The sequence below is a fragment of the Mercenaria mercenaria genome, chromosome 6, assembly GCF_021730395.1.
Source record: "Mercenaria mercenaria strain notata chromosome 6, MADL_Memer_1, whole genome shotgun sequence".
In the NCBI taxonomy this organism is placed as follows: domain Eukaryota; kingdom Metazoa; phylum Mollusca; class Bivalvia; order Venerida; family Veneridae; genus Mercenaria; species Mercenaria mercenaria.
In genome coordinates this window covers 56,547,284-56,562,712 of record NC_069366.1, presented here as the reverse complement: position 1 = coordinate 56,562,712, position 15,429 = coordinate 56,547,284, and the positions used below count along the sequence as shown (strand labels likewise).

The window sequence follows — 15,429 nt, the reverse complement described above, 5'->3', positions numbered from 1 at the left end:
AATTTAGAACAGTTGACTTTCCCATACGTGAGGATACAAGTTCGCGTTAAGGTCGCTTGCCCCTCATCGATTAGGGTTCGAGCTTCACTCGGGGCGTTGAATTTTTCATGTCAGGAAGCCATTCAGCTGGCTTACGGACGGTCGGTGGTTCTACCCAGGTGCCTGCTTGTGATGAAATAGTGCACGGAGGAGCACCTGTGGTCTTCCTCCACCATCAAAGCTGGAAAATCGCCATATGACCTATCATGTGTCGGTGCGACGTTAAATGCAACAAAAATGAATATATAGAATATATAGTAGAGAGAATTTATACGAACTTAATCAACACCAAAACATACTAGACCAAGTATGGCAAAGTGCCTAGCAGTACAAACGAACACGAACATGCCACAGCAATGTAACATAAAAAGGGAAACACTCGGAGCTGTGTCAGTTTTAATAATGTAACTTAATCAGAAAAGATCACAATATAAGTAGTAGTAATTAGTAAAATCTACGGGCGAACGCACAGAAACGGTTAACCAATCAGTAAACTTATATTTTTATACATGAGAAATATACCGAAATAACCAAATTTGGCATTTCTTTAAGATAAGACAGTGAAATCGTATTATCAATAATGGCGGCATTTAGATTTGTTATATGGCTGGGAATTATACGAGGTATATGTAACTTTTTACATATAGAAAATAATCACATTTCGTGGTTTAATAAGTCAAATGTAATCGCTTAATATAAAACACAGCAAGTTGTATGTTACTGAGAGTTAAATAAATGACACTAATCAGAAGTAACATATCGATCTATACTGTATATTATTTTTAACATGTACGTAATGTAATACTAATATTATATTTTGAAGGGAAACCGACAACGATATATTTACCTGTGATAAATTGCATATTCGTATGTTGCATGGAACATGTAATAAAATTGAAGGGAGAATAAAGCCATTCATGTGTGGCAATATACTATTTAAACAATTATATGCCTAATATGATTAACGTTTTGTTTCATGATCTTAAAGTAATTTTCAAAATATATGCCCGTATATAACTTGTATTATCATTTTCTTGCATGACAACGTTTCATGAAATCGTCTGCAAAATGGAACCCTGAGTTCAGCCGGGCTTCAATGTCACAGCCACAAATTGCTTATAGTGTATAGGATATTTTGAAAGTAACTAAAAATCAATTTAATTAATTTCAGGGTTACCACTTCATGATTGTCAGCAAATATGCACACCTTTCAATGGTAATATCTTCTGGGATGTCAGCAGTGACAATGACACATTTGATATACAAAGAAATTTCATACTGCGAATTATGCACAACGCACCCGATGGCAGTACAATTCGTGTATACACGATTGACAACACGTTAAAAACTATAATAAACGGTATAAAAAACAAAACAAAATTGGACAATGAATGGACTGAAACTCTTGCACGGGTTCCTCTTGGAAATACTGAACATCACATCATTTCTTATAAAACTCTTGAGGACGCCATATCAGAATATCCAAAGGAAGCTGAAATAAAAGCAGAAGAATTGTTCTTTGTGGTAAATGACAAGTCAAAGATAGATGACGAAGAGAAAGCGATTGAGAAACTGAAGAAAAGAAAGACATTTATTGTATTTTATGGAACGAGTCAACCTTCTAAATTTTGGAAAAATTTGGCTACAGATAAACACCACATTATACAACTTAACGACAATATTGATGCTGATGTGGATTCATTTCTTGCTCTATCTTGTAAAGGTATAATACCTTTTGCAATGCGATTAATTGTCTTTCTCTTCAATATGCCGAACTACAGAACAAATTTAATCTTTTTCCATTTCATATTATTACTTGTCTCAGAAGAGTTCTACTCGCTTACATGGAAACTGAGCCATTTTATATTCTGTCGCTTCTCATCGACAAATCGTTATTAAAATTCTGATTTCAAAACTTGCATTAATCAAAAATGTTAAATTTATATTCATTTCAAGCCCATTTAAAAATGTTCCATCTTGTCATTTACTTTGCTATGCACTTCCGTCATTCCTGGAGAAAACTTTATTTTGTTCTTTATTTTTTCATTGATAGCTTTAAATTCTCTTTACACATACAAAATATACTGACAAGATACTGTCATATTTTTAATGTAATGATTCTTACTTTATATGTGCTTCTTTACTTCTTACAGATTCGCGGTTGAACTGTTACACAGACATGTACTGGACTGGGGACGAATGCAAGAGCTGTACACACATCTGTTCCAGAACACCTGCAGAAGATCCACAGTATTGTCGTGAAGCTTGTCCTTGTAAGCTCGTATCTAATCTTAAATACATTTGATATGATTGTTTGAGATAATACTAAAACATTTTGCCAAGTTGCTACTTGTTTCTGGTCAAAATAATATATGTTTGGTAATATCCTAGAGTTCTGATGCTACGACTTTTAAAACGTTTTCGGCGTCATTGACTGATCAATAGTAAGAAAATAATAATATGGGATAAGACAAATTACGAATAACTACTTATAAACTTTACAATGGAATAATGGTGTTTCATTTTCATAAGAATGGTTGAAAACTGTGTTGTAACTATACTTTACACATGTCAATTGTTTTCAGATTTCCGTGACAGAGAAATGACCAGTGAGAAAAATGGGTATCATAGTCTAGTACCCAACCAAGAATGGATCGTTGTGTTTTTGTTTTACATGCTGAGATTGTGACACAAGCATTTTATGAGAAAGGAACTGAAAATACAAACATTCTAGTAGCCCACCTTGTAGACGTTTAACATGTGTAAAAGAAGTCTGAGATATTTCCGCTTGATAGGAAGGGAAAATATTTCCATATAGCTTTTATGTTATTTAGAGACTAAATTGTATAAGTTATACAACCCCGTTTACTGTAGTACAAAAAGATTTTGACTTGGTTAATAAAATACGGCCTTCCATCATTTATATACACGTATTAAATAGTGATGTATAAAATATGTCTTAATATTACTATGGTATCTAAAGTATGCAACCGTAAGCAAACGTGACAAAATGTATTTAAGTAACAAGACAATGGAAGATGTCGTTTCAGAGACAGATGTGAATAACACAAATAATGCGTCGAGGTCATTGATCATTCCCACAGGACTGTGTAAAACATGGATACATGGCATTAGAAGTTAGGTAGGAATATACACCTTCGAATTGCGATCTGGTCGTAGTATTCTTGGTATCACTTGGAAGATGAAAGTGGCAAAAAGCAGAAAAAGAGGGAGTGAAGATGTTGATAATGGAAATTGAGACTATAAGTAGCATTGAGAAGATAGCTCTAGTATTATAGTACTTATCGAAACAAGAAACTACTTATTGGAGTAGTAGTTGGCCCCTCTACAGCTTCATTTAAACGGAAAGTTTAATTGATGTGTAAAATCTGAGTTTTTATCAAATTTTTATATCTTATTAAGTTATAGTCCAGACAGGGAACCTTGTATTCTGGATGTGAGCTTGATTTTAGAGCTATGTTGTCTGGGTGTTGTACATGACACGTTGTTTCATTCTGGGAAGTATTTGTGCAAAAAATATTAGAATCCCTTGATGGAAAGCTGAGTTACGGACCGCATTGGAAAAAAGAACTATTAAACTTTGACCTCAGGGTTTGACCTTGACCTTTGAGTTAAGGATCTTGGTGTTGCACGCGGCACGTCCTCTGGTTATGGGAACGTTTTTGTCAAGTAATAATAAAATCCCTTGATGGATGACAGATTTATGAGCCAGACAGGAAATACAAAAATGACCTATGACCTCTTAGGCTATGAGTTTGGGTGCACATTACACATCATGACATTATGAGATACTTACGTGTAGTGTAATATTAGAATTCGTTTAAAGATGACAGATATATAGACAAAAAAAACACTACTGATCATTATGGGATACATTTATGCGGAGTAATATTCGCAGAAGCGGTGGTTCCAATACCGCAACGGTTGAGAATTCGTCGCAGAAGCGGTGGATAAATATGGCCGGCTGACTACATTACGGTAAGTTTTTTAATGTGTTTTCCCATATTTATTCACGTTTGAACGAAAAAACCAGTGAGACAGGAGCCCACATGTGTATTCTTCCAGCCACATACACTTGTTCAGTGCAATTCTCTTTGTCATTTATGTAAACACTTATGTACAGTTTGACGAGGGACTGTCGTTTTTGTAGAATTTCCATCAAAAATGGTAAAATATTGTACAAAGCGACCTCTGAGCAGCTTTGCATTAAATCGTAATAATGACACTGTCAAGCAACAACTATTTCTAAGTAATTTGATGGAATCTTTACAAAAAGCTATGGCCAGTGTGATATTAAAATCGCTTCAACGATGACAGTGTTATAGACCGGACAGGAAGCAAAACAACATTGGCGACCTTAACCTCTTTACCATGGTTTTGGGTTTTGTGCATGGCAAATTGTCTGATCATGGAAAACATTATTTGCCAAGTAATATTAAAAACCTTTGATAGACGGTTGAGTTACAGATAGGACAGGAAAAAAGCCCTGCTTACCTTTGACCTCCAAGTGTGACCTTGGCCATTGAGCTATGGGTCCTATACGCATTGGCTCATTAAGGGGAACATTTGTGCTAAGAATCGTATAATGTTTTGATGGATGACCAAGTTTTAGACCGGACGTAATTCTAGGACGAACGAACGAACAAACTAATTACTATATGCCACCCCCTCGGCGAGCATAAAAAATGGAACGTTGGTGCTCTTGTTGATGCTTAAGATAGTCGATGGATAGAAGAGGGAACAGAAGTTCGAAGGCAACATGCAAACAAACAGGTGTGTGCTTACTTAAATGTTGCTTGAACTTCTTGAATGAATCAATGCACGTATAAGGTAAGTTTCGAACTGAAGCTGTCGTTTAGCTTTGTTGTGTGGGGTTGCGTTCTCGGAACGTGGGTGTGTGTAGCTGGTTTTTACTGCGGGAGGCTGCGTTCTCGAAACCTGGATATTCCAATAATGGAATTACCTGAGAGGTTTGTTGTGGGTAGTTCCGTTTTCGGAACGTAGATATGCCGATAATTAAAGCTGCTGTTGAGTTTTATTGCCAGCGGCTGAGTTCTCGTATCGTATACATTTCTATAATTGAAGCTGCTGGTGGTTTTTATTATGGGAAGTTGCGTTCATGAAACGTGGGTTTTCCCATAATTGAAGCTGATGTTGGGTTTTATTGTGGAAAGTTGCATTCACGAAACGTGGGTCTTCCAATAATTAAAGCTGCTGGTGGGTTTTATTGTGGAAAGTTGCGTTCACGAAACGTGGGTCTTCCAATAATTGAAGCTACTGGTGGGTTTTATTGTGGAAAGTTGCGTTCACGAAACGTGGGTCTTCCAATAATTGAAATTGCTGGCGGGTTTTATTGTGGAAAGTTGCGTTCACGAAACGTGGGTCTTCCTATAATTGGAGCTGATGTTGAGTTTTTTTGTGGGAGGAAGCGTTCTGGTAAACGTAGGTATTGCTATAATTGAGGTGCTGTGATGTTTTTTTATGTCGTAGGCAACGTTCTCAGAACGTTGGTATTCCAGTAATTGAAGCTGCAAACTTTGTTTGGGAGGCTGCGTTCTGGGGAACGTGGGTATTCCCACAATTGAAGCTGCTGCAAGGTTTTATTGCCGGAGGCTCCGTTATCAGAACGCGGGTATTCCTACAATTGAAGATACTGCTGTACTTTGTTTGGAGGCTGCGTTCTGGGGAACGTGGCTATTCCAGTAAATGAATCTGCTGTTGGATTTTGTTGTTGGAGGCTGCGTTCTCAGAACGCGGGTATTCCTATAAATGAAGCTGCTGTTCGGTTTGATTTTGTTCTGTTGAAGGCTGCGTTCTCAGAACGCAGATATTCCTACAATTGAATTAAGCTGCTGCAAGGTTTTGTAGTCAGACTGCGTTCCCTGAATATGGTTATTCCAATAATTGAAGATTCTGCTGTACTTTGTTTGGAGGCTGCGTTTTAGTGAACGTGGGTATTCGAGTAAATGAAGCTGCTGTGGGGGTTTGTTGTTGGAGGCTGCGTTCTCAGAACGCGGGTATTTCTATAATTGAAGCTGCTGTTAGATTTGATTTTGTTCTGTTAGAGGCTGCGTTCTCTGGATATGGGTATCCCAATAATTGCAGCTGATGCAGCTTTTGGTTTGGGAGGCTGACTTCATGGAACGTGGGTATGCAAATGATTGAAGCTGCTGTTGGGTTTTGTTGCGGGAGGCTGCGTTCTGGGGAACGTGTGTATTCCTATATTTGAAGCTGCTGTTAAGTTAGTTGGGGGAGGCTTCGCTCTCGAAACGTGGGTATTCCAATAATTGAGGCTGCCATGGGTTTTGTTATTAGCTGCGTTCTGGGGATTGAAGCTGCTATTAAGTATTGTTGTAGGAGACCTGGGTATTCTTATAATTGAAGCTGATGTTTGATTTTGTTTTCGGAAGGCTGCATTCTCGGAACGAGGGTATTCCTATAATTGAAAATGCTGTTAGTTCTTTTTTTGTGGGAGGCCGTAGTCTAGGAACATAGGTATTCCTACAACTGAAGCTGCTGTGGGGTTTTGTTGTTCGGGGCTGCATTGTCGGAACGTGTATTCCAATGATTGAAGGTGCTCTGGGGTTTTGTTGAAGAAGGCTGCGTTCTTGGAACGAAGGTATTCCTATAATTGAAAATGTAGTTGGGTTTTGCTGTGGGAGGCCTAAATGGTCTCGGAACGTAAGTATTCCTACAACATAACTGCTGTGGGGTTTTGTTGCTTGAGGCTGCATGGTGGGAACGAGAGTATTCCTATAATTGAAAATTCTGTTTGGTTTTGTTGTGGGAGGCCTTGGTCTCGGAACGTAGGTATTCTTAAAACTGAAGCTACTGTGGGTCTTTCTTTTGTGGGAGGCTATATTCTCAGAACGTGGGTTTTCTATGGTGGAATGTTTAGGACATGCAATTATTTTTTTAGGATTAAATTATCTTGAGTGATCAACATCTTATCTTGAGCGATCAACATCTTATCTCGAGCGATCAACATATTATCTCGAGCGATCAACATATTATCTTGAGCGATCAACATCTTATCTTGAGCGATCAACATCTTATTTCGTGCGCACGACATCTTATCTTGAGCGATCAACATCTTATCTCGTGCGCACGACAACTTATCTTGAGCGATCAACATCTTATCTCGAGCGATCAACATATTATCTTGAGCGATCAACATATTATCTTGAGCGATCGACATCTTATCTCGAGCGATCAACATATTATCTTGACCGGTCAACATCCTATTTCGTGCGCACGACATCTTATCTTGAGCGATCAATATCTTATCTCGAGCGATCAACATATTATCTTGAGCGATCAACATCTTATCTTGAGCGATCAACATCTTATCTCGTGCGCACGACATCTTATCTTGAGCGATCAACATATTATCTTGAGCGATCAACATCTTATTTCGTGCGCACGACATCGTATCTTGAGCGATCAACATCTTATCTCGAGCGATCAACATACTATCTCGAGCGATCAACATGTTATCTCGAGTTATCAACATCTTATCTCGAGCGATCAACATATTATCTTGAGCGATCAACATCTTATTTCGTGCGCACGACAGCTTATCTTGAGCGATCAACATCTTTTCTCGAGCGATCAACATATTATCTTGAGCGATCAACATATTATCTCGAGCGATCAACATCTTTTCTCGGTTATCTTGTCAATATCTATTAAGGACCTTTGTGTGAATTCAGATCATTAGTAAAAACATACGGCTGCCACCATTTTTGTTTTTATTTAGATTATACTTAAAACCGTTTCACATGTTTGCAAGGTTAGACATTTAAATACGGAAACTGATAAAAAAGGCAGCAAAAAATCAGTGATGATGCAAAGAAATAAATTTAAGTCATTGACAAAAAAAATAGTATGTAGGCTTCGCTATGGAAGCCCTGGAGGGACAATTGATTCCCGTACTTCCCACTTCTGACTTCTAACTTTTGCACTTCTCACTTCCAACTTCTTGACTTCCTACTTCCTACTTCTAACTTCCACACTTCTGACTTCTAACTTCCGCACTTCTGACTTCCAACTTCCCGACTTTCGACTTCTGATTTCCAACTTCCACACTTCTTACTTCTGACTTTTGACTTCTTAATTCCTTCTTCTAACTTTCGCACTTTTGACTTCTAACTTCCGCTCTTCTGACTTCCAGCTTCCTGACTTCATACTTCCGACTTCCAACTTCCACACTTCTTACTTCCGACTTCCAAAAAAGGAAATTTGGCAGTCAGAAGTGCGGAAGTTGGAAGTCAGGAAGTTAGAAATCAGAAGTGTGGAAGTTAGAAGTCAGAAATGCGATAGTTAGAAGAGGGAAGTAAGAAGTCAAAAAGTCGGAAGTAAGAAGTGTGGAAGTTGGAAATCAGAAGTCGAAAGTCTGGAAATTAGAAGTGCGGAAGTTAGAAGGAAGTAAGAAGTCAAGAAGTCGGAAGTAAGAAGTGTGGAAGTTGGAAATCAGAAGTCGAAAGGCAGGAAGTTAGAAGTCAGAAGTGCGGAAGTTAGAAATCAGAAGTGCGGAAGTTAGAAGAGGGAAGTAAGAAGTCAAAAAGTCGGAAGTAAGATGTGTGGAAGTTGGAAATCAGAAGTCGGAAGTCTGGAAATTAGAAGTGCGGAAGTTAGAAGAAGGAAGTAAGAAGTCAAGAAGTCGGAAGTAAGAAGTGTGGAAGTTGGAAATCAGAAGTCGAAAGGCAGGAAGTTAGAAGTAAGAAGTGCGGAAGTTAGAAATCAGAAGTGCGGAAGTTAGAAGAGGGAAGTAAGAAGTCAAAAAGTCGGAAGTAAGATGTGTGGAAGTTGGAAATCAGAAGTCGAAAGTCTGGAAGTTAGAAGTGCGGAAGTTAGAAGAAGGAAGTAAGAAGTCAAGAAGTCGGAAGTAAGAAGTGTGGAAGTTTGAAATCAGAAGTCGAAAGTCAGGAAGTTGGAAGTCAGAAGTGTGGAAGTTAGAAGTCAGAAGTGCGGAAGTTAGAAGTAGGAAGTCAAGAAGTTGGAAGTGAGAAGTGCAAAAGTTAGAAGTCAGAAGTGGGAAGTACGGAAATCAATTGTCCTTCCAGGGCTTCCATACTTGGCCCATAATTTAAACGATTTTCCTTGTTTTCCCTTAATTCATACATGCAACTTTTCTGCGCGAATTTATCAGTCGAACTGAAATTTGTTGCTGTTCTAACATGCAGTATTCATTATTGTTTATGTTCATTTGATTTTGAAGATAGGATGACCAATTATATGCATTGTTTTCCCAATTGATGTGATAAACTTGTACATGTACTTGTGGGAAGTTTAAATAACAGCCGAATAGGCGGGACCCTAATTAACAACTTGTCCGTATGTTTTACTGATGACCTAAATGCACACACAAAGGGCCTTAATATATATACATGTAAATAAGATGTCGTGCGCTCAAGATAATATGTTGATCGCTCGAGATAAGATGGTGATCGCTCAAGATAAGATGTCGTGCGCACGAAATAAGATGTTGATCGCTCGAGATAAGATGTTGATCGCTCAAGATAATATGTTGATCGCTCAAGATAAGATGTTGATCGCTCGAGATAATATGTTGATCGCTCGAGATAAGATGTTGATCGCTCAAGATAAGATGTTGTGCGCACGAGATAATATGTTGATCGCTCGAGATAAGATGTCGTGCGCACGAGATAAGATGTTGATCGCTCAAGATAAGATGTCGTGAGCACGAGATAATTTAATCTTAAAAAAAAGATAATTTAATCCTAAAAAAATAATTGCATGTCCTAAACATACCACCGTAGTTTTCCTATAATTGAAGCTTTTTTTGGTTGTTGTTTTTCTTGTGAAAGGTTGCGTTCTCGAATCGTGAGTATTCTTATTCTTCTTGGGGTTTTTTTCTGAAACCGTTCTGGATTGTCTTTTTGGTGCTTTTTGCTGTAACTGAATACTTGTCTTCTTTGATTGTTTGTCTTTGAATAATTTTTGTTGGGTACTTTTATAAAATGTATTCCGATTCAGTGAATTTCATTCATGGTCATTGATTCGTCGTATTTGACAGTGTTTACACTACTTGATATATACCATTTGACTAAATTTCACCAAACCTCATCAGTGCAATTCATCCGCATGTTCCGGTTTAATGATTTTCAGCGGAGTTATGACCCTTGATCCTCGGGCGGGGCTTATGTACTCCGTAACGATTTGATAAACTACATCGTGTCTGAAATCATTAGTCCTTCACCTTTGATTCAGGTGGGAAAGTTGTCAGCTACTTGCGGAGAACAGCTTTGTTAATGGTACACAATCCAGGAACACTGGTTAGGTTAACTACTCGCCGTTACTGAAATACTGTTGAAAAACGGCGTTAAACCCACAACAAACAGACTGATTTGTAAAATTCTCCAATGCCTTTGCTACTACTAAACCATCGGTTGGAATTCCACCATACTCCCAAGTAGTGATCATTGCCAAGTCTAGTTGTGTATGTCGCTGAAATGTTATGGTTCGATAATTTTTTTCTTGAGTTATTACACATAATTTGCATTGATCAATGTCTGCATGTAAAGTAGTGGGACACACGCTTTTTCTCGAAAAACAGTCTCTAGTTTGTTTTTGGAATTTGTCAACAAAACACATTATTATAATTTCATTTGACACCAAAATTAAATTTAAATCAATAGTTTGACTCTGTTTGTTTATTGATTCCTCTATTATAATGTTCCATCTATCAAAGTGGTTCTTAAAGCTACACATGTTGTAAAACTTCGTGAAATATAAATTTTCAACCTTTCTATGGCAGTATCTATGATAGAGATCATTTTTGACATATTTATTACATTCTTATATACTGCCACCTTTGAGACAGAAACAGTTTGCTCAAGGCAAACAAATTAAATAGAACGATCGATATGCAAAAAAAAATTTCTTTCTTAAGACAGATTTTATAAGAGTGACTGTGATTGATTTAACAATGATACCAGTCAATATACATTTATTAATTATTCTTGGTATGATAAAAGGTATGTAAAATCTTTTTAAATGGAAATTCTTAATTTGAAAAAAATCATTATAATTATAATTTTAATAAAAATGCAAATAAAAAGTTGCATGTTAGGTAGTTTTAAATAACACATGTAACAGACAAAATCCCATTGTATACGTAATGTCATGCTATATTAAGATTTAAAAGGGAAGCCGTCTATGTTATATTTACCTGTTACCTGTTTAAAATGAAGTCATTTAATAGCATGTTTTTTTTCTATTAAATTTCCATTTGAACAAATACATTAATACAAAATATTTAATAATAAATGCAACATACCAAATAACAGATAGTAAATATTTGTTGCTAAATAATACGTCAAATTCTTTCATTTTATTAATTATTGATCAGTGTTTCTTCAACTTGTGAATGTAACCTATTATTGGAGAACATATAATGGTCTATAGTCTTGTTCGAAGCAAATGTTGTACTAGTCTTTGGAACATAGGCCGAATTTTTATACAACGGAATGATAAGAAAACAAGTTTTCATAAAGTTACGTGGCGATTCACATTCATCCACTGTTATATTCAGCTCTTTATTTGAATAATAAGCACAAAGCAATAATTGTTTCTTATTCCTCAATAATGACTTAGCATTTATCATTTAGAAATAGCATTTCGCAATAACCATTTGGCATGTAACTTATAATACACCTTTTCCTTGTACACATTTACCTTTTATGCCAGTCATCAGGAACTAGCAGGCAGCTCACCAACCAAGGATAGGCATTAATTCTTCCACAATGAACGTAAATTACTTACCTTCAGTGTACGCCTAATATTTACGTACAGTCAACAAGTGAGAATTAATGTTTGCGCACCTGGTAAACCAACAGGTCTCATTTGAACTGTTCCAAAAGGAATTCGAATTTCCGACTCTTCGTTCCCAGTGCGGATGCATTTATCGCTAGGTAACGGTGACTAAATGGAATTTTTTGGATAAACAAATGAAGCAACATAACTGTAGACACGGTTTTATTGAGTCTGTTCATAAGAGTTATTGAAATGTGCAGCAGCATCTTTAAAGCGTACTAAGTCGTGTAAGTCTTTGTGTCAAACTCCAACATGGTATGCTCTGCTTCTAGTGTATAAGATGTTTTGATATACATATATAATATGGTGCATTTTTTGTCTAAATTTTGAGGTACTCTTTTGGTACTCCCCTCATTTTAGGGGGCGTCAGGGGGTTCTCCCTCTTGGAAAACTTTGAAATATAGGTATGAAATAGTAGCCTCTGGTGCGTTTCAAGTCTAAATTTTGAGAAAAAATTATTCCTTTGCCAAAATAATTTGGTGCAACTTTGATGAGTTTACTTATCAACCAACTGGGGAGGAGGGGGTACAGGCCCCCATGGCATGGCCCTGGATCCGGGCCTGACGTCGTATCTTTATTTGTCTCTGTTCAACGTTCTATTTGCTTAAATGGAAGGTAATCTATGTCGTGTTTTGGTACTTCTCATCGACCCAGTAGAATCTACAAAATATACTAACCACCGTAGATACCGTGAGTAATTTTTAAAATACTTTCAAAATAACAAATGGCGGATTGGCTATTTTGTTCAGTATATGTTGAAAATGCAAATATGACCAAGCTTTATTTGCTGCAGAGTTTAAATATTCCTTTTTTATATAGCCTTACTTATATAGCTTATCGGGATGACTTATTTTATGATCTGTTGTTTTATAGTTGTTATCTATCTAAGTCTGCATTTTACTGTTAGGAAAACGTAGACGTTAAAATCCAAAAAAGTCATAAGATACTGGTCAAACTTACTTGTTCCAATAAATTAAAAATTAATATTCATATAAAAACTTTAAATGGACTGAATATAACTCATAATTTAAAAAAAATAATTAAATCTTCGGAAATATGTGTTAACAGGTGCGACGTGATATCTACTCTGACATCGGTTTCAATACACAGCGGACTGCCAATCACACTAAAAACAAACCTGAATAGCCACTTCGTAGTCTCAGTCTGATATAACTCAGCAGATCACTACCAAATCAAATGTAAGCCTCCGCAGGTCTAATCACGCGTAGTCAATATATAAATAGTGCTAATCTTTCTCCCTTTCCTCGCGCCCTTTCTCAGTAGCATCGTGTTGTCTTTTACTCCAACGCGTTTCAATATGTATCACTTAGCATTCTATCGAAATCGGCATGTTCCTATCGCATGCTTTGTAAAAATGGCAGCGTAAGAATCTAATGTTTTGAAAATAGAAACTGAAAGAAGCAAAAAGGAGTAAATTCAGCAGGTTATATTTAACGAACTGTTATTTTCTTATATAAAAGTTAATATCCACTTTTCTTTTTCTAAAGTAGCGATATAGTTCTTTATAGGAATATAGGTCTCTGAAAATCTGATAAGCTAGAAAATGTCGAAAGACCGTTTTAAAGTGAGTGGATTTTATATAAAATTAAGGACAGTCGGAATTAGTGGTGTTCAGCCTATAAGAGGGAAACGCCTTGTCATATCCGTCCTACATATCCTTTACAGACTGAATATAACATTTCATAATTTATACAACACTGTATGGCATATACAAAAATATTTTGCTCGAGTGAAATGATATACGTCTAGCTTCTGTCACAGTGGTGGTATATGTTACGCAATCATACAAAAAATATTACTATTGGAAGCATGTCATATAATTTATCTTGGTAGCACAATAACGGAGGATATTACATTGAATATAAAAAAAACTATTACTAATTAGTTGAGATTATTGGCGAGCTCCATATCCACTATATGGGTGTAAAATGGACTTAAGCACTTGGACTGGAAAAAAAACATTCCAAATTCGTTATGACAGGACAGTCACTAGTGTATGGGAGACTGCGAATAGAGAAGAATGGGGGAGGACGGGTAACAGTAACAACAGTAACAACCCTCAGACATGACGACAGGAACCTTTATATTTCTGACAAGCTCTTCTCATGCAACATGTCCGCACTTGTGCTAATTTAAGCAGTGAATTGAACACGAACGAAGTAAATACAGCTTTAAATGGTCTTTGTTGTTCCACAAAGGAGAAACCATTAGAATCATTTTTTCCTATGGAGTAATACATAGCGATCCAGTCAACACTTGATTCTTTTGTTAGTTTTGAAACACCAAGACACAATGAAAATGTGTTTTTGCACGACCAAACATTTGAAAGCTAATACCGGCCAGTCCAGGACGAATAAAGAGATTTTAGCAAACGCCGGTTTTTTCTGCATAGGTTGGATGTTTTGCATGCGGTTTAAAACTTATTTACATGGACTCTGAAATAGACCCAAGGCTTATTCATGCTGATTTGTCTTCAATTTTGTCCTTATTTAAAAGATATAAAAGGCAAATAATTCATACCAAATGTGGTCCAGTCAAAGAGAAGGGGAGGCGTGGCCACTACTGTGAACTTCCGAATTAAGGTGGCCACGTTTAAAATTTCCGGTGAATGATAAAAAAAGCAAAGAATATTCAGTTCTTTCCGAAACCTTTATTTTATGATTGAACTAAATATTTTCCTTTGCCTACCAGAAAGGAACAATTCTTATATCTAAATATTAAGGTTTGGTACCTTTATTACAGACAATAAACTATAAACCAATAGAAATTCTTACGTGACTTGGACTTACGTGGAGTGTAAAGTAAGTTACACACTACAATGTCCTACCAAGAGACTTACAAAAACAATGCATTTGCCGAATGGTGAGATAAAAATAATTTTGACAGCTCGTGAAAACTAATGACAAATTTTGACAGGTGTATGAGTCCTAATTTAAAATATTCTGTTATTTCTAACTTCCAGTTCGATTTTCTTAAAAATGGGTTTTCTATATTGTAGCTTACAACTCATAAATCAAAACAATTAAAGAATATTCAATTTGTTACATTGTTTTAAGTAAGATTATGCTAATGAAAATTGCAAAGTTGTTTGTAGCTTTAAAGGGCAAATTCATGCAACGTGTCATCAGAAACTTACCTAATTAGCTAAAGGGAATTTCAGCATTTTTAAGTCTAAATCTAAATTTCATATTTTACGCTGTTTCATTAAGACCCAGCAATCACTGGAATAAGATTCTTGATGCTTGGAAGCAGCATTAACACATGACTTCCGGTGTTACAGAGTTAATGCATTAAAATTTAAAATTGAGTTCAAATTACTTTTACAACACAACGATGCTAATGCAGAGGAAGGAACGAATGATAAATCATAAAATTTAGGCACAGACAAGTGATGTGAGTGAAAGAAAAGACTTCACGGGCAAATGTAATTATTATTTTTTTTAACAGACGCAAATAAAGCATGAAAAGTTTTTAGTTGTACACTTACTACCGCAAAAAGTGCGCATCTCT

The 15,429-nt window shown here is 36.4% G+C and overlaps 1 protein-coding gene across 3 annotated transcripts in view; it reads left to right on the top strand.

Moving 5' to 3' along the window:
• Positions 1-562: 562 nt before the first annotated feature.
• LOC128557772 (uncharacterized) overlaps positions 563-15,429 on the top strand; it is a 55,655-nt gene continuing 40,788 nt past the window's right edge. For all 3 annotated transcript variants that reach the window (XM_053546015.1, XM_053546014.1, XM_053546016.1), the window contains exons 1-4: positions 563-662; positions 1,211-1,762; positions 2,193-2,312; positions 2,625-4,038. In XM_053546015.1, the coding sequence (XP_053401990.1) occupies positions 620-662; positions 1,211-1,762; positions 2,193-2,312; positions 2,625-2,728 (819 nt within the window). In that variant the 5' untranslated portion in view covers positions 563-619 and the 3' untranslated portion in view covers positions 2,729-4,038. The remainder of the gene's footprint in view (positions 663-1,210; positions 1,763-2,192; positions 2,313-2,624; positions 4,039-15,429) is intronic.